Source organism: Drosophila mojavensis, unplaced genomic scaffold (genome assembly GCF_018153725.1).
Source record: "Drosophila mojavensis isolate 15081-1352.22 unplaced genomic scaffold, ASM1815372v1 contig_36, whole genome shotgun sequence".
Lineage (NCBI taxonomy): Eukaryota > Metazoa > Arthropoda > Insecta > Diptera > Drosophilidae > Drosophila > Drosophila mojavensis.
Window position 1 is genome coordinate 20,201,588 of NW_025318858.1, and position 24,698 is coordinate 20,226,285.

At 38.7% G+C, this 24,698-nt stretch overlaps 9 protein-coding genes across 11 annotated transcripts in view; 3 read left to right on the forward strand and 6 right to left on the reverse strand.

The window, feature by feature from the left end:
• Window positions 1-1,456: 1,456 nt before the first annotated feature.
• Window positions 1,457-2,150, reverse strand: LOC6577404 (methyltransferase N6AMT1). Its single transcript, XM_002003335.4, has one exon. It carries the CDS (start codon window positions 2,145-2,147, stop codon window positions 1,485-1,487), a length of 663 nt encoding a protein of 220 aa, XP_002003371.1. The 5' UTR covers window positions 2,148-2,150; the 3' UTR covers window positions 1,457-1,484.
• LOC6577405 (SNAPIN protein homolog) lies at window positions 2,150-2,618 on the reverse strand. The gene has a single exon (XM_002003336.4). The coding sequence runs from the start codon at window positions 2,615-2,617 to the stop codon at window positions 2,150-2,152; it is 468 nt and encodes a 155-aa protein (XP_002003372.2). The 5' UTR covers window position 2,618.
• Window positions 2,619-3,136: 518 nt separating this feature from the next.
• LOC6577406 (transportin-3) lies at window positions 3,137-6,706 on the forward strand. The gene is made up of 5 exons (XM_002003337.4): window positions 3,137-3,357; window positions 3,445-4,521; window positions 4,587-4,753; window positions 4,813-6,174; window positions 6,250-6,706. Exons 1-5 carry the CDS (start codon window positions 3,244-3,246, stop codon window positions 6,308-6,310), a joined length of 2,781 nt encoding a protein of 926 aa, XP_002003373.1. The 5' UTR covers window positions 3,137-3,243; the 3' UTR covers window positions 6,311-6,706.
• A 743-nt stretch (window positions 6,707-7,449) lies between these two features.
• Window positions 7,450-9,401, reverse strand: LOC6577407 (sorting nexin-21). Of its 3 annotated transcripts, none has more exons than XM_015165654.3 (4): window positions 9,106-9,400; window positions 8,854-8,997; window positions 8,084-8,780; window positions 7,450-8,021 (listed from the first exon to the last, which is right to left on the reverse strand). In XM_015165654.3, coding segments are annotated over exons 1-4 (978 nt in total). In that variant the 5' UTR covers window positions 9,107-9,400; the 3' UTR covers window positions 7,450-7,885. The 3 variants fall into 3 exon arrangements, with proteins under 3 accessions (XP_015021140.1, XP_032584299.1, XP_002003374.1); XM_032728408.2 differs by having other exon boundaries at window positions 9,077-9,399; XM_002003338.4 differs by having other exon boundaries at window positions 8,854-9,401.
• Window positions 9,402-9,828: 427 nt separating this feature from the next.
• LOC6577408 (gamma-secretase subunit Aph-1) lies at window positions 9,829-11,053 on the forward strand. Its single transcript, XM_002003339.4, has 2 exons — window positions 9,829-10,304; window positions 10,367-11,053. Exons 1-2 carry the CDS (start codon window positions 9,909-9,911, stop codon window positions 10,688-10,690), a joined length of 720 nt encoding a protein of 239 aa, XP_002003375.1. The 5' UTR covers window positions 9,829-9,908; the 3' UTR covers window positions 10,691-11,053.
• On the reverse strand, window positions 10,762-11,568 carry LOC6577409 (transcription initiation factor TFIID subunit 10b). Its single transcript, XM_002003340.4, has 3 exons — window positions 11,306-11,568; window positions 11,074-11,243; window positions 10,762-11,008 (listed from the first exon to the last, which is right to left on the reverse strand). The coding sequence occupies exons 1-3, from the start codon at window positions 11,514-11,516 to the stop codon at window positions 10,913-10,915; spliced, it is 477 nt and encodes a 158-aa protein (XP_002003376.1). The 5' UTR covers window positions 11,517-11,568; the 3' UTR covers window positions 10,762-10,912.
• A 70-nt stretch (window positions 11,569-11,638) lies between these two features.
• Window positions 11,639-12,755, reverse strand: LOC6577410. The gene has a single exon (XM_002003341.4). The coding sequence runs from the start codon at window positions 12,672-12,674 to the stop codon at window positions 11,766-11,768; it is 909 nt and encodes a 302-aa protein (XP_002003377.1). The 5' UTR covers window positions 12,675-12,755; the 3' UTR covers window positions 11,639-11,765.
• Window positions 12,756-13,286: 531 nt separating this feature from the next.
• On the reverse strand, window positions 13,287-14,292 carry LOC6577411 (caspase). The gene has a single exon (XM_002003342.4). The coding sequence runs from the start codon at window positions 14,217-14,219 to the stop codon at window positions 13,332-13,334; it is 888 nt and encodes a 295-aa protein (XP_002003378.1). The 5' UTR covers window positions 14,220-14,292; the 3' UTR covers window positions 13,287-13,331.
• A 999-nt stretch (window positions 14,293-15,291) lies between these two features.
• LOC6577412 (neural cell adhesion molecule 2) overlaps window positions 15,292-24,698 on the forward strand; it is a 91,269-nt gene continuing 81,862 nt past the window's right edge. Inside the window, exon 1 of the mRNA XM_002003343.4 lies at window positions 15,292-15,717. Within this exon, the coding sequence (XP_002003379.1) occupies window positions 15,675-15,717 (43 nt within the window). The 5' untranslated portion in view covers window positions 15,292-15,674. The remainder of the gene's footprint in view (window positions 15,718-24,698) is intronic.

Genomic DNA, 24,698 nt, shown 5'->3' on the forward strand with positions numbered 1-24,698 from the left:
GCCCACTGTGCGCATTGTTCAACGGGAAGTATGATTCTACATTTACTGGGCTCTCTCTCTCTCTTTTATTTCAGCATTTACACACACTCACAAACAAACATTTACATTACTCTCTAAGTTATAAACAATTTAAGTATTTAATGTCAGTATTAAAAAAAAAAAAAAAACGAGGCAAAAGCGAATCAATTAATACTAAAAAGTTAATTCATTTGTAAATTGTAAAAATACAAAAACAAAAGAAATAATGAAAAAACTTTTAATGTTATATACACTAACACACACACGTATATACATATATATATATATAATTATTAAGTAGTTTTGGGGCTTACTTGACATATTGACTCACTTTAATTATAATGACTGATACTTGGTGACCGAGCAAAAGAAAAAATACGCAAAAACCAATAAACAATCAATGAGTTGCAACAATTTTCCAACCAATTTAACCAACCAACCATAATATAGCAATATTAATGAGCATTTAAAGGCTTACAGATGAATAACATATATATTATATATATACTCTATATGAACAATTTGATACCAGAAACAATGTTAAATGCAAACTTTGTAAATAAAGAAAGTAAGGAAACAAAAATTTCAATCCAGTCGTAGTGAAAGAAAAGTAAATAAAACCCACGAAAAATCGAAAGAAAATAAATATTGTAATTACGTAAGGAAAAAAATTACGTAAAAAAAAAAAACAACAAAATTGGCATTTATCAGATGCCAATAAAATCGTTTGTTTCCTTTCATTGGGCGGGGCAGCAGCAGCAGCATAAATTTTACCTCAAATCCCACACCCGCCCTTAGAGTATTAAGCAAGGGTGCTTAACCCGAGTAGGGGTAGTTATTTGAGTATGTCTATATACACCTATTCCGCACATATGTGTATTTGCGTGTATGTACATTTTGTGATACATAATTCATTGATTGGTGCCGTAATCGTATCGGTTTGTTTTACATTTTCAGTTTCAGCTTCATGAGGGGTTGGGGGTTGCATGCAGAGGGTAGTTCAAAACTCGATTTCACTCACTCTCCAATTAAGCTGAAAAATTACTTTGCAATGCATTCTAGTATTTTCCAGTTTCAATTAAGACCGCCTGGCGTATCAATTCAATTAGTATATCAGCAATGAATCACTTGCATGGTTTGAAACATAACAGCGTATATGTAATTATCGATAATGTAATACACTAATTTACCCGATACTCGAACCACGACTAACTAAGTTTAGATTTGCTTTATATCACTCTGCTTTTAATTATTTCAAAATTAGTCCTCAAACCACCAGCAAGCTAAGCTATGTAAGTTTCTTTAATATTGTTTTTCATTTGTTTTTGAATTCCACGACAAAATGAACTATCGATATTTAATTTTTTCATTTAGTCAAGACCCAAACCACTAGCAAGCTAAGCTCAAAGTAAGTTTTTGATTGGGTCTTCAAATAGAATTGGTTTACATTAATTTAATATATATAATTAATTTGCAACTCTCTTGACTTTTAATATATACAAATGTTCCCCTGGAATGCGTCGTTCCATATATTTGACAGCCTCGAACCTTTGCCGCTTCAATTGTTCGATTATTTCATCTGGTTTATTCTCGTGCAGCAGCAGCAAATAGAGCACGCCGCTGGGCGAGAGTATGTCATCCAATTGCTCCAATAAAATATCAGTCACACGCCGTCCATCTGTGCCGCCTGCCCAGGAAAAGACCAAGTTGCGCTCTGTCGCGGGTTTTTCTGTCAGCTGTTGGGTTTGTAGCTCCTCATCACTGGTTACCACATAGGGCGGATTGAAGAGCAGCAAATCTATGCAGCGTCGACGCAGTGCGTCCGTCAGATTACAGCGCAAACTATCCAGTCGAGCTCCGTTCCGGATCGCTGTCCGCTTCGTGGCCTCGCATGCCTTGGGATTGATGTCCGTGGCCAAACAGTGGGTGGTGTTGGCCAGGCGCTTGGCCAGTGCGGTGATGATGACGCCGCTGCCAGACCCGATCTCAAGGCACAGCCGCGGCTGCAGTGTGTCCAGAAACTCCAAGTCTGCTTCCAAGGCATCAAGCAACAAAAATGAGTCCTCCGCCGGCTCATAGACATGTTCATAGTCGGCTGAGGAGAGATGTTCGGTGTGTGGCGTCTCCATGTCTACGATATGTTGGTGGTCAGAGCCGAGTCGAGCAGCGCCTGCCGTCTCCGCTGCTCTTTCTCGATGAGCCGGTGCAGACCTGTCAAACGTTCCTGGCTGTTGCTCAGGACGTTGCTGATAATGGTCACTTTGTGCTTGACGTTCAGCAACTCCTTGACCTTGTCGGCGAATTCAGGTATTTGGTTCTGTGCCTTCTCAATGTCCCGCAGCTGGGCAGCCAGTGCATCCAACTGTCCACGCAGCTCTGATTGCAGTTGTATGGTCGATGCGACGCGTTCGTCGAGCTTTTCGATGGTGGGCTTGAAGAGATTTGTGATGCCTTCGGCCAGAATATCGCGCGTTGGGTTTGTGCAGAAGTTTTCCGTATTTTCGTCCAAGGAGGTGACCGTGGAATCGGAATCCTTATCCATTGCAAATTTAGCTAACAACCTGCTATGTCGATAAATCGTATAGGATTTCGATGACATATCTGTCCTAGAGATGAGCAAGTTGCTCTAGTCTGTGACTGGTCACAATGATTTTGCAAATCCAGTCAGCATGCAATTTATTCTGAAGTAAAATATTTTTAAAATTACTATATAAATTCACAAATTGGTATAGCATTCAAAAGAATTTAATATAAAGTTAATTAATTGTCATTGATGACAAATCTGACAAAAAGATGAACAAGTTCTGGTCTGTGATAGTGTCACAGCGATTTCGCCCATAATTTTAGTATATAATAAATACCAAAATAAAAATAATCATAACTTTGTATTTAATATACAAATTTGAAAGTTTGTAAGTCTCTAAAACCTTTAAAGTACTTTAAATATGCGTGCATTAATTTACTCTATATATATATTGACATATATACGCATACCCATATAAATAAACGGTACACTTTAACTCTATCTAAATATATTTGAAATATACATCTATAAGTTATAAATAAACATTATGCATTTTTCATTGCATTTTTTGCAGCCCTGTTCATAAAAGTTATCAGCCAACAGCCGTCAATTATCGGCGAGCCGCCACATATTCTTTCAATAGAAACAATTTTAGCAATATTAATAAATGCATTGATTACATCTACCTGCAAGCCGGCGCAATGGATACATATACGGTGGATATTGTATATCAAGCGATAAGTGCATTATTCCAAGGCACCAATCCCAAGGAGCAGGAAAAAGCCAATAAATGGCTTCAGGAGTTTCAAAAGTCGGTAAGTTTTAGCCTACACCGAGTTGGGTATCTGCTTTTGTACATACAGATGAAACACTATACTAACTAGTTGCACTTGTTGCTCTAGATCTATTCATGGACCATTGCAGACGAGCTGCTGCACCAGAAACGAGACTTGCACGCCAATTACTTTGCCGCTCAGACGATACGTAACAAAATACAAAACTCCTTTAGTGAGTTGCCTCCCCACACACACGAATCTCTGCGAGACTCCCTGATCACGCATATAGCACAGATCGACGAGCAGACGGACAATGTGATCGTGACACAACTCAGTCTGGCCGTGGCCGATTTGGCGCTGCTAATGGCCACGTGGCAGGAGCCGATTAGTGATCTGATAAAGGCGCTCGCTCCACATCCGGCGGCTATTTGGCCATTGCTGGAGATACTGAAGGTGCTACCCGAGGAGATTGATTCGCGGTATTTGCGCTTGGGCGCCAATCGACGGGAACAGGTGCACAAGCAGCTGGACGCCAGTGCCGAATGTGTATTAGAATTTTTGTGCATGTGCTCGCAGCGCAAGGATCTGGACCAGCAACGGATTTGGATTGCCACGCTGCGCACTTATAGCGCCTGGTTGGTCATACAAGCGTTCCCCCTCTCACACATCTGCGACAATGCGCTCTCCCAGCTCGCCTTCCGTCTCCTCAACCAGCCAGCGGAAACGTCGGGCAAACTGCACGACAATGCCACCGAATGCGTCTGTGCACTGCTCAGCTGCATGGGCTCGCGCAGCGGCCAGTTGGAGGTCGACCCCCAGGTGACGCGCATCTTTGAGACAGTCTGTCAACTGGAGACGGCATATCACTTGAGTGTCGCCCACGAGGACACCGACAAGACGATCAACTACTGCCGTATCTTTACAACGCTCTGCGATGCATTCTCCGTGGATATCTTTGAATCGCAGTACGCGATGAAGGGCCTGGATCTGGTGCTGCTGTGCGTCGGTCATTTTGACTACGAAGTGGCCGAAGTCACCTTCTATTTGTGGTATAAACTCAGCGAGGATCTGTTCCAGCGGTACGACGAAAAGCTAACGGCGCGCTTCAGGCCGCACATTGAGCGGCTGATCAGCGCTCTGTTTCGACACGCACAAATGGAGAGCGATCACGATGGCCTCATCGAAGAGAACAATAATTTCTATGTAGGAAAAGTATAGACCGAAGATATTTAGGTAAACTGAATTAAAATTTGGTTCTCTTTTCATAGGACTTTCGTCGCAAGGTTTCCGATCTGTTGAAGGACGTGGCATTCATTGTTGGCTCTGGCGCATGTTTTAAGCAAATGTTTATTATTCTACAAGATCCAACCACAACGTGGGAGTCCACCGAGGCGGCGCTCTTTGTTATGCAAAATGTGGCCAAGAATATATTGCCGTAAGTGCTTAATATACTGGATCAGGTATTGATTACTCATAAATTCCATATGCTCTTAGCGAGGAGAACGATGTGATACCCAAGGTGGTGGAGGCGATACTAAACATGACGGATCAAACACACATTGCGGTGCGCTATACATCGATAATGCTCATTGGAGAACTGTGTGATTGGATTGAGAATCATTCGGACTTGCTCGAGGCTGTGCTCAACTTTCTGCTGTACGCACTCCAGCAGAAGAACGGGCTGGCGCCGGCAGCGGCGATAGCACTCACCTCCATCTGTTCGGCATGCAGGCAGAAAATGATTTGCCACATCAGCGGCCTGGTACAGATAGCGCACAGCCTGGACAGCTTTCAGATCAATAATGATGTAGCCATTGGGCTTCTGAAGGGCATATCGCTGATCTTGACGAAGCTGCCACGTGAGCAGCTGCAGCCAGCGTTGCGAGAGATTGTGGGATTCCAGTTGCAGCCGCTAGTCCAGTTGCTGGAGAGCGGTCACTGCGATCCGGCAAAGAATGAGCGGAGTGATCCCGTCTATTGGATCGATCGCGCCTGTGCTATTATAAGACACACGAATCCCGATGTGCCCGACAACGTGGAACATCCGACAGTTGCAATATTAAATGACGCCTGGCCGCTCATCTCACGCGTGCTGGAGAAGTACCAGAGCGAATCGCGCATCATGGAGCGCACCTGCCGGCTGATACGCTACGGCATTCGCATGGTGCGCAAGCAAGCGGTGATGCTAGTGGAGCCACTGATCAAGCAGATCGTCGTGCTCTACGCGGTGCAGCATCACAGTTGTTTCCTGTATGTTGGCTCCATATTGGTGGATGAGTTTGCCAAGTCGAATGAGTGCATTACGGGATTGCTGGAAATGCTGCAGGCCTTCATCGAGCCCACGTTTGCGCTGCTGCAGTTGGAGAACGGATTACGCAACAATCCCGACACAGTCGATGATTTCTTTCGACTGGCCTCACGTTACCTGGACTGCTGTCCGTTGCAGTTGCTCCAGAGCACCCTCATCACACCCATCTTCCAGTGCGCGCTGATTGCCTGCTCGCTGGACCATCGGGAGGCAAACTCGTCGGTGATGAAGTTCTTTATCAATCTGCTCACCTGGGGGCGCAGCAGCAATCATCGGCATAGCGAGTGCCGGCCGCTGGTCATTGAGTTGGCCACGCAGCATGGCGGCGCTCTGGTCATGAATCTGATACAGGCGTCCGTCTTCCAGCTGCACTCCTACATGCTCGCCGACGTCGCCGAGGTGCTGAACGAGCTGAAACATGTGGTTACGCAGGCACAGATGCAGCCGTTCCTTGCCCATGCGCTCGACTCGTTGCCCAAAAAGAATAGCGGCGGCTACGTGACTGCCACACAACAGCAATTGGATGAGTTCAGTAATACGGTGCTGAGGTGAGTATCCGTGTGTTTGGCGTTGGAGTCTGTTCCATTGTTTGCTAAACTATTTGATTTTCCCCCCTCTCTTAGGGCTGACACCACAAAGGCCGTTGCACAGGCACTGAAAACATTTACGCGACTCTACCGTTGAAGCAATAAGAAGCTGCACCGCTGTACCACTGCACCACCACCACATCCACAACCATCATGACATTGGTGCGATTTGCAAGTTGTCTCCGAGAAATTGTACATTTTAAATTATGTATACGCAATGTTGAGTAGCCGCTGAGCACCCCCAAGACTTGCCAGCTTATTGGATGGATGCATGCGATCGTTTTAGACATGCAACTATAGTTGGCTAGCGTTGGCGAGCGAGCCTCACAAAACGTATAATAAGTTGATTTATTTAAGTGCACCTTAGATTTTAATTTAACAATTGACTTAAAATATATTCTTAGAAATGTTTAATGACCATTAAGTGCAGCTCATGATGTTTCAATGCTGAAAAGACTTGAAATGCAAATTAAACTGGAGTTTATTTATATTATTTATGGGATTAACTAAGCTTAATCGAATTGGATTAGATTTAGCTGCCAAGCTAGTTTTTGAAAATGTTTAAAGCAGCTCATTTAAGTCAATTTTTAATTTGAGTGCTTGGAGCTAACCAAATTAGTTGAACAGAAAGTTAAGCTAATTCTCATAATTGGTTAATGACCACTAATTGCAACTGATTTAGTTTTTTGTTTTCTTTGTAAAGAATTTAACTTTAAATTTAAACTGGATTTTATACGATATTATTCATGCTGTTAAGCAACCCAATTATACAATTGCACATATAGTAATCGAGAATTATACGATATTATTCATGCTGTTAAGCAACCCAATTATACAATTGTACATATAGTAATCGCGAATTGAATAATCGCATCCGGTCTGACCTCTGAAGATTCAGTACTCAAACCGCAGAGTATAAATGAGAATATATTTTTGATTGCCAAGTTAAACCCAGGCTTTCAAATTGGATTAAAGTCATTACCCTTGATCTGCAGATATACACTACAGTCGGACAGTCATCCGTTCTGATCTCTGAAGATTAGAGATTCCGATATTCTAGTCCAGCGCAGACGATGAGCTCACTTAAGAAAAGTGATACGTGCTTTTCATTTAATTTCATTTTTAGATATTTCTAGATAGATATTTAAAATATTCATGCAGCACAGCTAACAATTGACGTAATTCTCATTTCCTCGTATGTATGCCTACCCATACAAGAAATGCACAACAAAATGATTCAGACTATCGTTCCTATTATATATTTGATAATGTTGTTCTTAATATAATTGTCCATAGTTCGATAATAGATTGTTTGATATTATAGGAATGTTAATTCTTAGACAATTTCATTTGTGTTCAGAAGGTTTACCATTAGCATTCGATACAGTTATAATCACGTTAAATGGCGGAGCTACACAAAATAACTTACTAGACATATAATATGAGACATATAAGATATTAGACATACATGAAACACAAAACAAAAAGTTGACAGATGTGGAAGGGCCGTGAGACGCAGTACTATGTAAATATAAATATGACACGTTTCTAATACTAATTGCACGATAATTGTTACTAATTGCACTTTTAGCTTAGCACTACGGCTCGAGGGAGTATATATATTAAGTGTATGTGTGTGTGTGTGTGTATGAGCATTGTGTACATTGTGCATTCAGATGGTTTCAGTGCGGGGATCCAGCTTGTGAATTGCCTGCATTAGGCTGGTAATATTAGCCGTATTAATGCCCTGCCTGGACATCTCCGTCAAGCGATCCGTTATGGGCTTCTGATCCTGACCCCGTTGCCACCTGAAAGCAAGCAATCAACAAATACAACTAAACTACGAACTGTTAGAGCTTATAGTGCCTACCACAAGTGTGCACAGGTGTGCAGCAGGGGTATGTAGAGCGGCAGTAAGTCAATATCACATAGCGTATCGAAGCGGCTGAGTGCGAGCAGAGCCCAACGTTCCGCTGAGTGATGGGGCACCGGTGAGGCGGTGCAGGCAGCCACCAGGCGACAGAGTATCAGCAGTACGGGACGCGATCGATTCATGAAGATCTTGTTCAACAGGCGAAAACAGTTCTCGAGTATCGGTATGGCCATCTCGTTTCGCCGCTCATCCAGATACTGGCACGCACGGGTCAGTTCGTCGTGCTGCAAAAAACGTAAAAATGCCTCCGAATCCCGCAGTTTTGTATTCCTGGCGATATGCGTAAGAAATGTTTCGAAGGCAGCGCTGCGCTCGGCAATCAGCTCCGCTGAGAAGTTGCCCATGAGCACCTTGCTGGGAAAGTTAACGCTGGCCAGCTCGTTGGGTAGCTCCCGCTTAAGGCACTGATAAAGATCCCGGAAGTCTGTATAACGGCGCTCAATCTTGGCCGGCTGCTCATCCATGGTGCTGGAGTCCTGGCGCACAGTTAGCTCGTAAATGACGAAGCGTTTGATTTTCACATCCTCGTTCTCACGTGGCATTATGTGGGCTAGCAGAATCTCAAAGCGTAATTCCGAGCTGCCGTCAGCAGTGGGACGAAACTTTTTAGCTGAATTGTAGCTCTCCCAGAACGCTTAAATATACATATATATATATGTATGTATATATAATATAAAAAACTGCACTTTGGATTCCAATTAGCTCACCTTTCTGACCCGTCGGGTCAACACCCTGTGAAGGTATGTCCAAGGCGGCCGCCTCAATGGCCGGACTATCAGGCTCGTCGTCCGGATGCGGACCATCCTCAGACGGCTGGTGTGGCAGTAGACGTTTCGCCATCACAGCATGCACTAGAAAGTTGAAAGTAGTCGAATGCAATTACAGTTAACTATCGCTTTGGTGCACTTGTTTATGCAATTGTCTGGTCACTTGTAAATCCAGCCACAAAAATAAATTACTTAACAGTGGTGCAATATGAATTTTCCGCTAATATCAATTTAATTATTTCTGTGGCGTTTGTATTACGCTTGCGAATCTTCAAGTGACTAATCCCCAAAGACCCGAACCAAAACATTGACGAGCCCAGTGCGCGAGAAAGTGGGGCGCCTTTGTCTTAATCACGACAGCACACTACAACGACTATCAAATGCTCTCTTGGGGTTCGGGTTTGAAAGTGCATATGTAGAGCACCCGCATTGTTGTGTATTAGTTATACAATATATACGGTTTCATGATATTCGTTTAAGGACAAATCACAACTATGAAATTATATTAATTGGTTTAAAATAATTCAATAATTTTTAACCCTTTTAGTGCAGGCACAATTATGAAAACCAACTGCAGTTTCGAAAGCGTATGTAAACATTAGTTTATCGTTGCCGATATGTTTACACGACGTAGCTCACGCACGAACAGCTTATTTAAAATTATCTACACTCGATAATTAAACGGATTCTTAGGAATATTGAATACCTTTTGCTGACATAACTTAATTATTTAATATATGCCTATCTAATGTGAAGATTTTATATATTTTAAGCCCGCAAGTAATAATTATTTTTAAGAAATAATAATTACATATTGCTATTCACCCAGCCGCTTGTAAATTCAAAATGCTGCATTTGGAGAGAATGCTTGCAAACACTGTTATCGCTATCGATAAGATACACGACCACAGACTTGGTAATTGTCATCGGCTTGTCACCGCAATGTAAAAAAAAGCTGTCAGAGTGGGCGGTTTTTCTTTTTTGTGACAATAAATATGACGCTACCAGAATTTTTTGGTTGTACACTAATTGCATTTGGCACACCGTTTGCACTGTTTGTGTTCACCATTGCCAATGACTCCATGCGCATCATAATACTCATAGCGGCCGCCTTCTTTTGGCTGCTTTCGTTGCTGTTGTCGTCGATGCTGTGGTTTGCGATTGTTCCCCTGCGCGATGTACTGGCCTTTGGTGTGGTGTTCTCGGTGCTCTTTCAGGAATGCTTTCGCTACATCATCTATCGTATTCTGCGCAGCACAGAGCACGCATTGCACGCCGTGGCTGAGGACACACGGATGACGGAAAACAAACATATTTTAGCCTACGTTTCAGGGCTTGGATTCGGAATCATATCGGGTTTGTTTGCGCTGGTTAATGTGTTGGCGGATATGGTGCGTGACTCATTAGCTATAACAAGTAAATATTCTAATCAGTGCTCATTATATATTTGAAGACTGGACCTGGCACAATGGGCCTCAAGGGCGGCTCTGAAATGTTTTTCGTCACGTCGGCTGTCCAAGTGCTTTCAATTGTCCTGTTGCACACATTCTGGAGCGTTATCTTCTTCAACGCTTTTGATACAAATAACTATCTACATATTTTCTACGTAGTTGGCTCACATCTCTTCGTCTCCCTGTTGACGCTACTCAATGCGGATGGCTTGTACTGGGCCAGTCTCGTACCCAACTATGTTGTAACGATTCTCACTGGTGTTTTAGCCTTCAAAGTGGCAGGAGGTACCAGCAATAGCTTTAAAAGATTTCTAATGTGTCGATAAATAGTCGATTAGCTAGAATGTATTATGAATCTAGTGATTTAAAACCTGTAAAGATATTATCCTAACTTTAATTTAAGTTCTGTGACATCAAAGTGAATTGTTGTCAACATTTATTTGGAGCCCGATCACAAGAGCGCAATCTTGGGGCTTTCTTTTCATTTGAGAAATTTTTTATGAATGTAACTTAAATAAAATAACTTAATATGTAAATTGCCGGATTGCCTACTGGCTATAGTCCATTTTTCGCACATTAATGCCGTAGTCAGCTAGTGCTGGCTGCAAATCTTCCATGGTTAAGGTAAATTTGCGATCCTTAGCCTATAATGAAGTTATATCAAAATAAAGACATTTATTGTATGTATATATGAACAACAGCAACTTACCTTTGAGCCACCGGGTGTATTTGAGTTTTGCATGTGTGTGCGCGCCTTCGAATGCTGCAGTGCATCGTCAATGATGTCCGACATGTATTTCTGAGTTGCTATGGAAATTAGTCGAACAATGCGCTTGTCATCCGCATGAAAGCCGCCCATATTCAGATAATGCGAAGTGACTGAAAGTCAAACATTGTTGAGGTAAAATATCTGTATCAAATGTGTATTAAAGAATAGCTACCAGCATCAGGAAGCAGAGGTGTGTAGTCCTCTAGTTGCAACATAAAATCGCTGAGATGCGATGCTGGTGCAGAACGATCGCCGCCGGAAATCGAATTGAAACTATTGCCACCGCTGGCTCCAGAAGCTGTGCCGCTGCCAGTGTTGGCTTGGCCAGATGAGCCGCCGCCAGCACTCGGATGGTAGATAATGCCAAAATTTGATCCGACCATAGTAAACTTTCTTTGCAAATATTATTTTATCAACAGTGTGACCGATGCAATGCAAACGTCAAAATACCTGATTAGCAAGAGCCAGCGATATATATCGATAGCAAACAATCGGGGTTGAATAATTTACTTTACAATAAATTTGTTTTTATTAAATATGTATATTATTTTAAGTACAAAAGTTGATGTACAAGGAATGGCATATGCCAACTATGAGCTGAGCTACACACTTATTTTTACCCGCTTCCCAAATTATTTGTCTTTTTTATTCATGGATTTCTTTGACGACGTTTTAAACAGACGTTTAACAATAAATAGAAGAAATAAGACGCTGAGCGTCCCAATAAATGCCAACGGAAGCGTACCCTGGCTATTGATATAATCCATAACTTGTCCAAAAGACAGTTCATCCATAAAACTGGATGGCTTGGGAACAATCTCTGGATGATTAATTTTTCTATATCCACCCTCGGCAAACTCGATGAAAGCTTTTGGAGTATATTCCTTTGAAGTGTACCGATAGATTTTGCCTTGGCGCAAGAAAACGAATTCAGGAGTTGTCGTCACCTTTAGACGATTCGCAGTGGATGAGCCAGTGGCCAACGAATTCATTCGTGCCACGTTTATCTTGCGTTTTAGTGAGCCACCAACGGACTCCCAAACGGCATATAGACGCTGGCAGAGCACACATTCCGCGGAGTAGAAAAAAACAAACCAGTCTCCCGTAGTGGCTCCAGTTGAGGCTTGCGTCAAATGCTCGAAGTTGTCATCAGAAAGTTCTTTCACCGCTGGCTCGCGGTTATCATTGAAAAATTGTATAATTTCTTCTCCGTCAATCGCTCCATTATAGAGTATCGGTATTCCGCGACGGAAATATAGCAATGCCGGCTCCCTGCTAGGATCGTAGATATGTATTAAATTGCTATCGTGTGCCTGCACAACAGATGCTCCCAGCGATTGCTTAACTTCTTCCTGAATATTGTCAACAACGGTTTCATATTTGTCGCACTCCGCGCAGCTGCCGCGCGTAAACAATGCAACGACATCGCCCTCGCCGGTTAGAATGTGTATCAAATCGGTGTCATCAACGCGCTCTATGCCAGCACCGTATACAGTTATAATCCCCAGGTATATGACACCAATAATTTTATGAAAATACATTGTTTACAAATTATACACTTCGAAAATCTACTTGTTGGATGCCGACGTGGGTGTGTAAAGATTTAATAATATGCGATTAGCTAAAGATGTGCATATTGAATTGATAAATATATCGATTACGGCATCGATATGGTTGATTTAAAATATCAGTCTAAAAATAAAATTCAAACTTCAAACAGAAAAAAAGGAATATATTTGAAAAACGTTGATTTAATTTTATCAGTATTTAATTTATATTGTCTTATTATTATTTCTTTTTCAAATATATATATACATATTTTATTTATTGAAATGAATAGTCAGGTAATATTATGTTCTAATATATACTGGGCTGTATTTTTTAATTTTTTTCAACTTTTTTCTTCAGTTAGGAATACATTATTTTATTATTCTACTCGTAATAATAATAAATACAAAATCAAAGATAATCATAATTACAAATATATGCTTGGTACTTTTTGTTTAAATATTGTGAATTTTTTTGCATAATAAAAGTTTTTCTAATGTTTTTAATGTAAAAATCGCATATATATATAAAGTTTTATATGTGATTGTTTATAGGGGTATTTGGGAATATACATACATATATATGTATTTGTTTTTATTTTTATTTATATATTTTTTTATTTTTTTATTTTATTTTTTTTAAATTTTTTTTTAGAAATTCAAAACTCGTGTCAGCGTGGACATGCAGCAGCTTATTTGCTTTTCTTGTGTTTCGTCACTCTCACAATTGGCCACGCGCTGGGAGACAAAGGTGAGTAGACTGAGCATATTCATTGAGTGGGCATTGGCTTCCAGCTCCTCGCATAGATTGTATATAAACCAGCTGCCCTTTAAGGTATTGCTCCACGATCTGTAGTTGGGAACTGTGCAAAAAGCAACTAAAAAATCGGCGAATCTTGGTATCCTATAGCTGCACTCCGAATCACCGTCCGTTTCCGTATGTCCCTTGGAATGAACGAAATAGCCTGGATCTCTGAGATTGCCTCGACAGGCCTGGACAATAATTATCTTCGGTTTGCCCGCTAGTGTGGGGCACTTGTCAGCTGTGAAGGATTCCCAAATTCTTTCCAACTCATAGGAATGATCATGAGCATAGACCTTATTGTTTTTGCCATGCGTCAGCAGAGCGATGAGAATGCAATCGTTATTCGAATGATCCATGCCAACAGCGTTATTTAGTGTTTCCCTTAGTGTCTCGTGACACAGGTCTTTGTAAATCCGTACATCGAAACCCAATTTTTTGAGCACACGACTTAAATTTTCGCTGTCGATAACTGTTTCGGGTCGTGATGGCAGACCTTTCTTATTGAAGTGCTCATGGCTGAAGATCATTGCCAGTCCGCGATGCGGATGAGACATTTTATATTCGAATGCATATCGATGAGTAACCATAACGGCAACGTTGCTGCTCGTAGAATGATGTTTCGTGGGCTTCACAGACAAGCAGGCTCCATCGAGGAATTCATTAGATGCATTTGAAGTGTCGGAAGTTATTTGTTCCTCTTTAGCTCCTGAATTTGATTTATTCTGATCACACATATTTTATTTGATTGCTCTATCAACACCAAACTAAGCTATGTGATTACCATCGGACTACGCTGTAAGCTAACTGATAAGAAGATATTGCCAATTTTCGTAGTGCTGTCATCATCACTGCATTTGCTGAGCTTTTATTTCTGATCGATAGTGGCAGCGCGATAATATCGATGTGCGGAATTTGATATTTACGAAATATAAGTATTTTAATACATAGTACATCGTTATAATATTTATGTTTTTAAATAAATAAATTTTTAATAAATAAACAAATTCTTTGATAAAGCATTTGCTGATGTACTCCTGGGAAACAAACGTTGGGCTTTGTTTGGTTAAATCTGTAATTTAATTATCTAACATTGATAACCGTTAAGCGCTTAATTGTTGTTCTATGTTATTATAGCATGGTTTGCGTCTCATCTAATATATTTATAATATAAATGTACTTGCTATAACAATTATAGCAATTTGAGTGTCATAAAATGCCAAGTTTGGTCAGTTAACTTGGGTTTTCTTTATAGTATGTGTGGTGAATTGCGCAATTTTTAGCCATAACAGCATTTATGCGCTATACGTAGTATGTTATACGTTATACGGCATCTGCTATATGTTATATGTTATACATGTTTAACCCCAAGGTCCTACCCCAACTGTAGATATTAAAAAGCTGCATGAGCTTTCGACAGTGTCCCCACTTTTCGACTAAGCTCCTGCAACACTCGTTATGTTTTACCCCTTCATTAGCAACATGTTGATACAAATTCAAAGAATAGGCGGGATCTTGTAAGCCGCAAATTAGTTTCATTTTTTGGCGTTTCTAAAATAATTTATTTCCAATGCGCCTATTTGGAAAAATATCTATATGAAAATTGAAATAAATAATGATTTGATATACATTTTTGGAGAAAACTCCTTTGTTTTTAGTATGTGATTTTCAAAATTTATTTATAGACACTTCGTGCATGTTGCTGGCAACATTTAGCATCGGCCAAATGTTGCACGGGACATGCGCATTGTTGCTAACGCTACGTTCGTGTAACGCTCAATTTGCGAGCGAAGAAATTGGAAAAAAAAATTATATTCAGTGATAAAGTGAAATTCGTGCGCGTTGGTTGGCTTACACTTCGTGTAAGCTTCAAGCTCAGACTCCGGCTCTCGGCCCTCTGTCGCTCACTCCCACTCGCTCTCTGTCTCTTTATCTCTGTCTTGTTCGCACACTCTCTTCGTTGGCTCTCGTGTCGGATCGGTGTGTTCACAATTAGCAACAACAGCAACAGCAACAACTTCAAAACTAATGCCTAGCAATTGAAGTGCCTGGCGGAGCTTGGGCACAAAAATTGCTGATAACAAGTGCAATAAATGCAACAATTTTTGCCACTTGCAATAGCAGCTCAATAAATTCCGCTAAAATAACAATTCATATTTACAATATCGAACAAGGAGCAAGCAGCATTCGCGATGCGTCTGATTGGATTTATGCTAAATTTGGCTGCTTTAACAGGTGAGTGAGTTATTTGGTTAATACAGTAGCCACTAGATGAGTTTGGTCAGCGTTTTGTATATTTATCTAATTATAGTTATGCTATGAACTTGCTGGGTATAAGAAAGAGGCAGCTTTGGACTTGTTTGCAAAAGTCTTTGTTATATTAAGTTCACTTTGTTGTTAGTTTGACAGTTGAGTGAGTTCTTACAGTGGTTATTCGATATGTATATAAATCTTAAACACAGTCGCATGCCAACTGCTACTAATTTAGTCATGACGCTACTTTAATATGCTCTTAGCTAAGTTTTATACATTTTTTTCTCTATAATATATAAATTTCTTTTTTTTTTTTATATATATTCTCATTTTTATGTGCATAAACATTGCTCTTGACTTGATAATTATCTCTTAGACTATTTTGAATTTCAAATCCCGGCTAACTGGGTTAACTGGCTCTGTGAGTCCCGGTCTGGCTTGAGGGGTTTGGGTTCTCTTTCAGAGTACATGTTTCATTTTTGTCTCAAGAATTTCTCTTTATAGTTTGCATATTTTTTCCGCCATTTTTTGCATTTTATTGGCACGTTCGTCTTCTGCCTTAGCCACTGTTGCGTTGTTGTTGGTTCATCAATATATTTTGCTTGGGGCTTTGGTGTTTCTGGCTCAAGTGTCTCGTGGCTAATGCAAAATCGATTTCACATTGTTGCATATTCCGTTTACAGGTAAAATCAATGAACGGTGACGCAACCAAGCTCATTCGAGTCGAGTTGAGGTTTAAGTGCACGGCATTCTGCCTCCAGAATATGCTGCATTTAAGTCTGACAGGGATTAAGGCGTTTCGTTTCGGACTCGGCTCAACTTGTCATCACAGACAGATTCGCAGAGCAGGGCGACACTTCAATCTGCATGCTCCAGATTAATGTGGCGCTGCTGCATTTCAACTCTTTGCTTTACTTCCTGACACTCTCCGGCTCACGCCAAGCATTGCTGCCCGGCAAATATTTAATTTAAACGGCTCAGCTCACTCGCTGGGCATTAACACTTTGTCAGGCGCTTTGTAAGCTGAGAAGCTATGTTAATTACAGTTTAACTGTTCTCCGGGGCAATTGATTGATGTGTGGGGTTTCCCTACTAGCGACTACTGCATATTATAATTTAAGCCAATTTTTATTGGCTATTTTAACATAAAAAACAATTTTATGCGCTATTCGACTATTGAAGAATATTAAACTCTTCTTTAAAAAATTAATTAATTTTAAATAAAATTTAATAATGCTTATGAAGATTCATAAATAAATAATGTGTTTATGTTTTCATATATGTATATATTAAAATGCTGGACAAAATTTATACTGAAATTTTGATTTCCATTAACAATTTTATAGAATTTCAATTTAGTAAACATTTTTTAATGTATTTTTATTTAATTAGTATTTAAATTAAAGTTGTCATTTTAAATCAAATTATATATATATATTTTTTTACATGCTTTTCTTTTTGGTTTTTAATTAAATTATTTGAGATTGAAAATAAAAATGAAACTGGTTTTAATTTTGTTCAACTATCTGGCAGCCCTGTAGCTCCTCAATGCAATTCAGATTAAGAATTCGCTCATGCAGAAATAATTTCATTCAATTACTTGTTATTTCTGCAGAATAAAAAAAATGCGAAAAAAATACTTATAAAATTTTTGATTAAGTCAGAGTTTATGTGTGTGTGTGTGTGTGTGTTTTTTTTTGTGTTTACACATCATATAAATATTCTTTGCATTTCTTTAACATTTCAAAGTTTTTAATATTTTTTTGTATAGATGAACGTAATTCAAAGCATGCAAATTTTCGGAGTAATTCAATTGAATTCAATTAATTTTAATTAATTCAATTAATTTTTGAAATAATTAGATGTATATAGACTGAATTGAACCAATATTTTGAAGGAGATAAGTACAAAGTTTATATATTTATTTGTAACATCTGTATATAGTAAGCCCTACTATATATGGTACATATACTCTAAATGAAGAGCATAAGCAGAGCGCCTTAGTAGGGCTCCACAAATTATTCCGCTGCGCTTCTTGTAGTTTCGTGTTTGTTGTGTCGTTTGTGGTATCCTTTATATATACATAGTTTTTTGTTTTTTTTTTTTTTTTTTTTTTTTTCCAGTTCTGCTGCGCGTTGCTTGCCGCTTGTTGTGCAACTGCCCCACTTGCGGTTTTGTTTAATTACGCATATTACACCCAAGTCCCGCTGCCACCCGCGCGGCCCACGCTTCCACTCCCTCTCCCTCTCCTTCTCCCTGTCGCTCTGGCCCAGTTGCCGTCCCTAGCTGACTTTCTGACTGCGAGCCGTCTTTGGTTGCAGCCCAATGCTTTAGAGCCTTGTCAACAACAGCTTCAGCTGGAGTTGCGTGCACTTCCGGTTAGCCTTCGCAACCCCGCTCGAACGTCCTTTGGCCATTTGCCTGCGGTTGTTCTCGTTGGCCAGGATTGTCGAGTGGCCAAGCTCCAATGGCAAAGCTCCTAAACCAAACGCCTTGTTAATTGCTTGGCTTTTGTGGCCGCACTTAGCGCTGGTTTTGTCCATTATCTCGCCCAGCAACAACTGCGTAGCGAGTGAGACGTCTCCCTTCCATTCCAGATTCCAGCTTCCAGCTTCCCGCTTCCAATTGCTGTCCAGCTCGTATTTAACATATTTGCTCTGTTGCAAATCCCAGAAATTAGATTCAGCCGTAGGTACCAATAAATTATGAAAGCGACGGCTGCTGGTAGTGCTGTCTAATGAGCCAAAGCGTCGACAGCACAGCACAGCACAGTCCGTTGAACAGCAGTAGCAGCAGCAGCAGCTGGTCGCATTACTGTTGCACAGCACTGTGCGCTGTATTTGTGTGTTTGCCTTTAATTGAGGGAAAGGTCAGCGTCGCATCGATTCAACTAGCGCGAGGGCTCTAACGTAATAAAACCAAAAAAAAAAAAAAAAAAAAAACTGTAACGAAGTGTGCTCTAGGCGGATGTGATTGAACTTCGGATACTCTGTATTTCTTATTGAGCAGTTGTAAGGATTTTTAAATTACCTTTTGGCTTAAATAAAATAAACAAAATTGGAGACAGTTTTTTACTTGCTTTGTGTATGTATTTAAAGTTTCTATTCTTGAAGTCTAGGCTTTATACTTTGATGGACATGTCTAGACATGCCTTTTGTAGTCGGAAGTGCTTCCATCTTATAATTTTTTTTCATTTATTTCCTAACAATTTCTCATGCGTATAATTTCCATAGGTGTGTTGCACAGATACCCTATACTATACTATACCATTCTGATATGACCTTGCTCAATGCGAATAAAGTTAGTCTCTAATTTAGTCTCTGCTGAACGTTGGGCTTTAAAATATGTACACGTTTCTTTTAATATAAAGCTCAACTATTCGTTCTAGTTCTAACGCTTCACACATTTTGTTGACTTTATATTAATATAAATACCCTGCAAAGGCAATGTCTGTTATTTTACATATGCTCTTGGGAAATACAACTAAATCTGCGCATGTTAAACAATATGGATTTAGAGCTTTGTATAAGGTCTCATTTTGCTGCATACCCCATCACTTAAAGAATCTAGGGTATTAATTACAAAAGCGAATCGCAATTGTGTGCTACCCAGGCGTAGGTGTGGATTCATTCATGCCTACGCACTGGGTTGGCTTGCCGGTTAGCCGGTTTGCTCTCCCGCTGTCCGTTAGTCCATTTAATTTAGTTGTACTCGCACTGGCACTCGCACTAGGCACCACTTAACCCCACATGGCAGTCCCTCCTGCTGTTGCCGCTACCGTTGTAGTGTTAGTAGTTGTTGTTGTTATTGTTGCTGTTGCATTGCATGATAAATTGCCACTTGACTTTGCATATTTGTGCTGTGAACGGGTCGTTGATACAGCAGCTACAGCTGCTGGCTGCCGATCTCAATCCCAAGTCCCCTGTTTATTGTTGTCCAAACTTTTGAACTTTGACTTTTCTGTTGACATGCATACAAAGTGCGCCTCACCTTGAAATCTCTTTTAAGTTCTGCGATGCCAGGCACACCAAAAATAAGTCGCCAACGTGCTTTCAGCCTCGTGCCTCGAGTGCCTCAGTCTCAGTTTCTCTCTCTCTCTCTCTCTCTCTCTCTCTCTCTCTGTGCCTGTCACATAACTGACACAGCCAAAAGTGTCTTGTCATTCAGCCGCTCGTCCTCTCTGCCGGCGCCGCTGTATGTCAACACGCCGCTGTTACTCTTTATTTATTTTTTGTTGTTATCCTTTCATTTATGTTTGCTTGTATGCTCTATCTTCTATCTATCTTTCTCTCTCACTATGCCTCAGTCTCTGTCCGTCTGTTGTTGCTGTCGCATTTTATTATTATTCAGTTCTTATTTTATTTTTAAATCCGACAACCACTCGCTGTTGAGTGGCTGTCAGGTGTCAGGCCGCGCATTTACACATGTGCTTGTATGTATGTGTGTGTGTGTTTGTGTGTGTAAATGACACTATGTGCTGTAGCCATAGCTACAGCCATAACTAGAGCTGTTGCTGTAGCTGGAGGCTGGCGAGGTCGAGATGCTTGGCTTAGTTATACTCAAATACAAATGAAACAGAAAACATGGCGGACACATTTTATCATACAGCTTTGGACCAGTTTCCTGATGCACCTTAAAGCTAAACTTAAATTTTATAAAAACTACTATATAGCTCTGTCATTTAGAATTGAATAAAAATACTTTTGTTATTGTTTTAATATCAAATTAAATTTGATAATCTGCAATGTTTATATTTTGTAATGTTGAACATGATCATTAGTAGTTCTATTATTGAATAAGTTTCTTTGAACCGATTGAAAATGGAAAGTTTTATGCTAGTTTTTAAGTTCCTTGAATGTATTTTGCATGTATTTTTCAAGATTTGGGCATGTAAGTTCTATGCAGCTATATTATTTTATATATTCATAATATTTGCTATTTATTTTCCTGATGGCATCGCAAAATATCTTTGCTTAGGGTATTTCATAGCCGGGCTCATTCGACTGAAGAATTCTATTGTACTTTAAATTGGCTATTAAGCTAAATTAGATTTAGGTTGAATATAGTTTAGTTATACCTTTTATATGTTATTCAAATTATATACTTATATTTCGGATTCAATTGTGAACTAGTTCTTTTATTTTATTATATATTATTTTTTATATTTTATTTTTTATTTTTTTTATAAATTCTTTTTCGACTATATACTTTCCTAATAAATATATAACGAGTCTTCTGAAAAATATATTTTTTAAATATAGAAATATTTTAATGGAAAAAAGTATATATTTGAAAAGCAGAAACTCAGATTCAACGAGTTTCTGAATTCACCTGTGAAGCTTTAAATATATTATTCTAAAGAAATAATACAATACTATTCAATTATAGAGGTAATGCATTTAATAAAATGCATCTCATATAAGATTTATGATCTATTCTAAATTAATGCAAAAATACAATAGTATTCCATAAATATCGACTCAGCACTTTCGACGCTTTTCGTCTTTACAATGTGAACTCTAGCATGCCATAACATGATTACAGTTTGTAAAGCTTTGTTTTCAATGCACTTCAAGTGCAGAGCTAATTGAAATGAATTTAAAAATGTTCATGCGCTCAGTGCTTGAAATCTCGTCTCTCGTTGCTTTCCGTTTCTCGTTTCTCGCTTCTCATTTCTCGTTTTCAGTTTTCATTCACGAACGGACAAATTTAGTGCACTGTCATAGAGACTTTGCCAAACTAACAAATTGTTATAGCAATTGACACTGGCATAATGCCGAGCGTTACGGTATTGCTTACCCTTACATTGACACCTTCCTCTGGCCCTCTGGCCCTCTGGCCCTCTGGCCCCCTGCCACCACCCGACTGACACCAGCTTGACATGCATGTCACCTCTGCCCCACCCAGTGTCCAGTGTTGAGAAATCATTGCACTTGTCAGTGCTGAAAGCATGTGGGAAATGTGTTCGAGCAAGTGGGCAGCATTATCAGTCGTTCAATTTAGATTGTGTGAGCTTTGCTTTGGTGCTTTGCCTGCTCGCATTGTTTGTAATTAAATGAATTGCTCATTAATTAAATGAATACAGCTTGACGCATACCCAGTACATTTTTCTATGGCCTATTGGGGTGTTTCATTTAAGGAAGGGATGGAAATCATAGTTACTCGATATATTAATTAAATATTTAATTAATTTGATGTAAATATAAACACAATTGCGTATGCGGAAAGGGGGGAGCTCTACTTAAATATAAGTAGCTTATACATAATACAGCTAAAGCTTTGATATGCTTTCAACAGATTTTTGTCAAATAATTTTAAAACCTTACACTATTGATTAAAGATATAATGAATTTTTAAGTCTTTAATAATTTTAGTTATACTTAGTTTTTGCTTTAAAGAAGGAGATTGAAGTAGTTTTTCAGAGCTTTTAAGCGATTTTTCGCCATTTAAAAAGCTTCGTGTAGCTTTCGTGTGTTTCCTGATATGTCAATTTCCATATAACCGAGTCGCGCACCCCACATGAATAACGCGTTGCGGAATGGTCAATGCATTTATCATCAATTAACCTATGACCCGGAGCTGAACAATAGAACAAAGAACAATACTCGAATGGGAGTGAAAGTCAGCGAAGCGTTGCCTTCCACAATTTAATGAAACAGTGCAAAAGATGTGGGCAATGGTCATTGCCATGGTGACATAGTGTCAACCATGGAAGAGTGTGGGCGTGGCATAAGTGTTATAATTCAATTACAAGTTAAATAAATAGTTAAGCCGAATACGGCATAAAACAGCTGTGCGATTTATCAGGCACTTTTAATTGATGTTTATGCAATGCCATTAAAACGAATTGCCCAATCAGTTTGGTGCGATGTCGCGACACGCGCTTGCAAAAAAAAAAATATAAAAGTATTGGTAAAAAATTGTTAACAATAATCGATTTGCATGTGTTTTCAATAAAAACAAAAACAACAACAACAACAACGACAACAGCTGCAGCAATGAGAGCCAAAGAGAGCAACAAAATGAAAATCAACATCAACAACAGCGAAAGAACAATAACAACTGCCCTGCCAAAGAGCAAAAGCCCCAACATGAAAGAATCTGCAATTTAATTTGTATATTTTATACCCTGCAACTGTAAATGTACTTGAACGGGGTAGCATACAGTCGAGCTGAATGAAATGCCTAAAAATGCTCCAAGTTTGTCATGTACTCAATTTATTGACACCACATTGCATGATTGAAAATTTTATAATATTTCAGGAAATTTTAATTTGAGTGCTTAAATTAAAGAGTATGTAAATTCTGTTTAGCTACTTATACATAAATATTTATAAGTTTTTATCGAAAAGAATCCTGAAAAATCAAGGCTCAACCATTCAATGCGTGATTGGACCTTACACTAACATTTAGCATTACAATTATAACGTTTTTATAATTATTTATTAAAACTATTAAACATATATTAATTCTATTTAAAATATACTTTGTTTCACATTTATTTGGAAAATACTTTGTTTGATCTCTAGCGAGATTCTTTAATATTGTTTAAAGTTTGTATGAAAATGTATTACTAAAGACAACTTAACATAATTTACCGGGCGCCCAGGTACAAAATTTAAAACTCAATTTATCTTACAGTTCACCTGTTCTTCTTGAGCACTCTCTGACTACAGGGTAGCTTAAGTAAATGCACTCTGTGCTAAATCGCTTATATTTGCCTCTGTATGCGTATAACGCTCGTGAGAAAGTTTTATTGTTTTGCTTACATTCTGCAATCATTTTTTTAACTGGCGCCTGAATCGATATTTGTTGTTGCCTTTATGCGTAGTATGTCCGAGATTCATTGATTGCTTCTACTACATATGCATATGAAAATATTCCCAAATTTAAAGGGCAAACAACTGCAGAGAAAATGTGCATTCAATCACTAATAATATTTGAATAACACCCATTTTTTTGTCAATCAACTTATCATTTTATCAATGTGGCTCCGGACAAATGAAAAGTTATCAAACATACAAACTGTTGTCATGCATTTTTCAATTTAATTGAATTCTGTTACCAAAAACAGAGTGCAGATTTTTTTGCAAAATAAAATCAAAACGTAAAAGCTTAAAAAATGAAAATGAAAATAAATAGGAATAGAAATAACCTTTAAGGGCATACATACATTGAAAAATTTAAAAAATTGAACGATATTATGATGGCGAAATATGAACAATAAATTAAAAACGTGTTTTTTTTTGTTGCGTAAAATGCTATTGAAAAAATACATTAAAAAAAATAAATATTTTACTTTATTTTTTTTTTTTTTGTAATATGGAAAAGGCATTTAAAATTTATTTTTATTATATGTAATAATTTCTTTAAAAATAAATTAATTTCTGATTTGGTTTAGTATATATTTTATATTATTTATTTATCCCATATTAGCGCAAAAGATTAATAAATTTTATTTTTATTTGGATTCAAATAGAAATATATTTTATAAGAATCCTAAGTTTGTTCCATAGCTTTTTACATGACTATAATTTTATTAAATAATCCATAATTAAATTTAATGAAAAATGAAAAATTTAAGCATTTTTCAATTAAAAATAAACTTTTAGGAAAATCCAACTAACAAATTGTAATTATGTATACCTAAATATATATTTTTTGGAAGTTAATCTTAAACCTCCTGTTTTATTATGGCGAGTGTATATACATATAACAATGGCCGGCCCAACTCTGTGGCCAATTTATGTGGCAAACAGATGCAAAGAGTTAAAAAAAAATATAAAAGTAAGTAAGTAAGGAACAAAACCAGAAAAAAATCGGATACTGATGTATGCATATGTGATAAAAGCCATTGCGACGCATAAAAAATGCATGCGGCGCATAATGCCGCATGACCCGGCTGTGGCACGCCCACGCCCAACAAAAAATGAAATAAATGCGCCGCGTATTGTCTTGCAAAA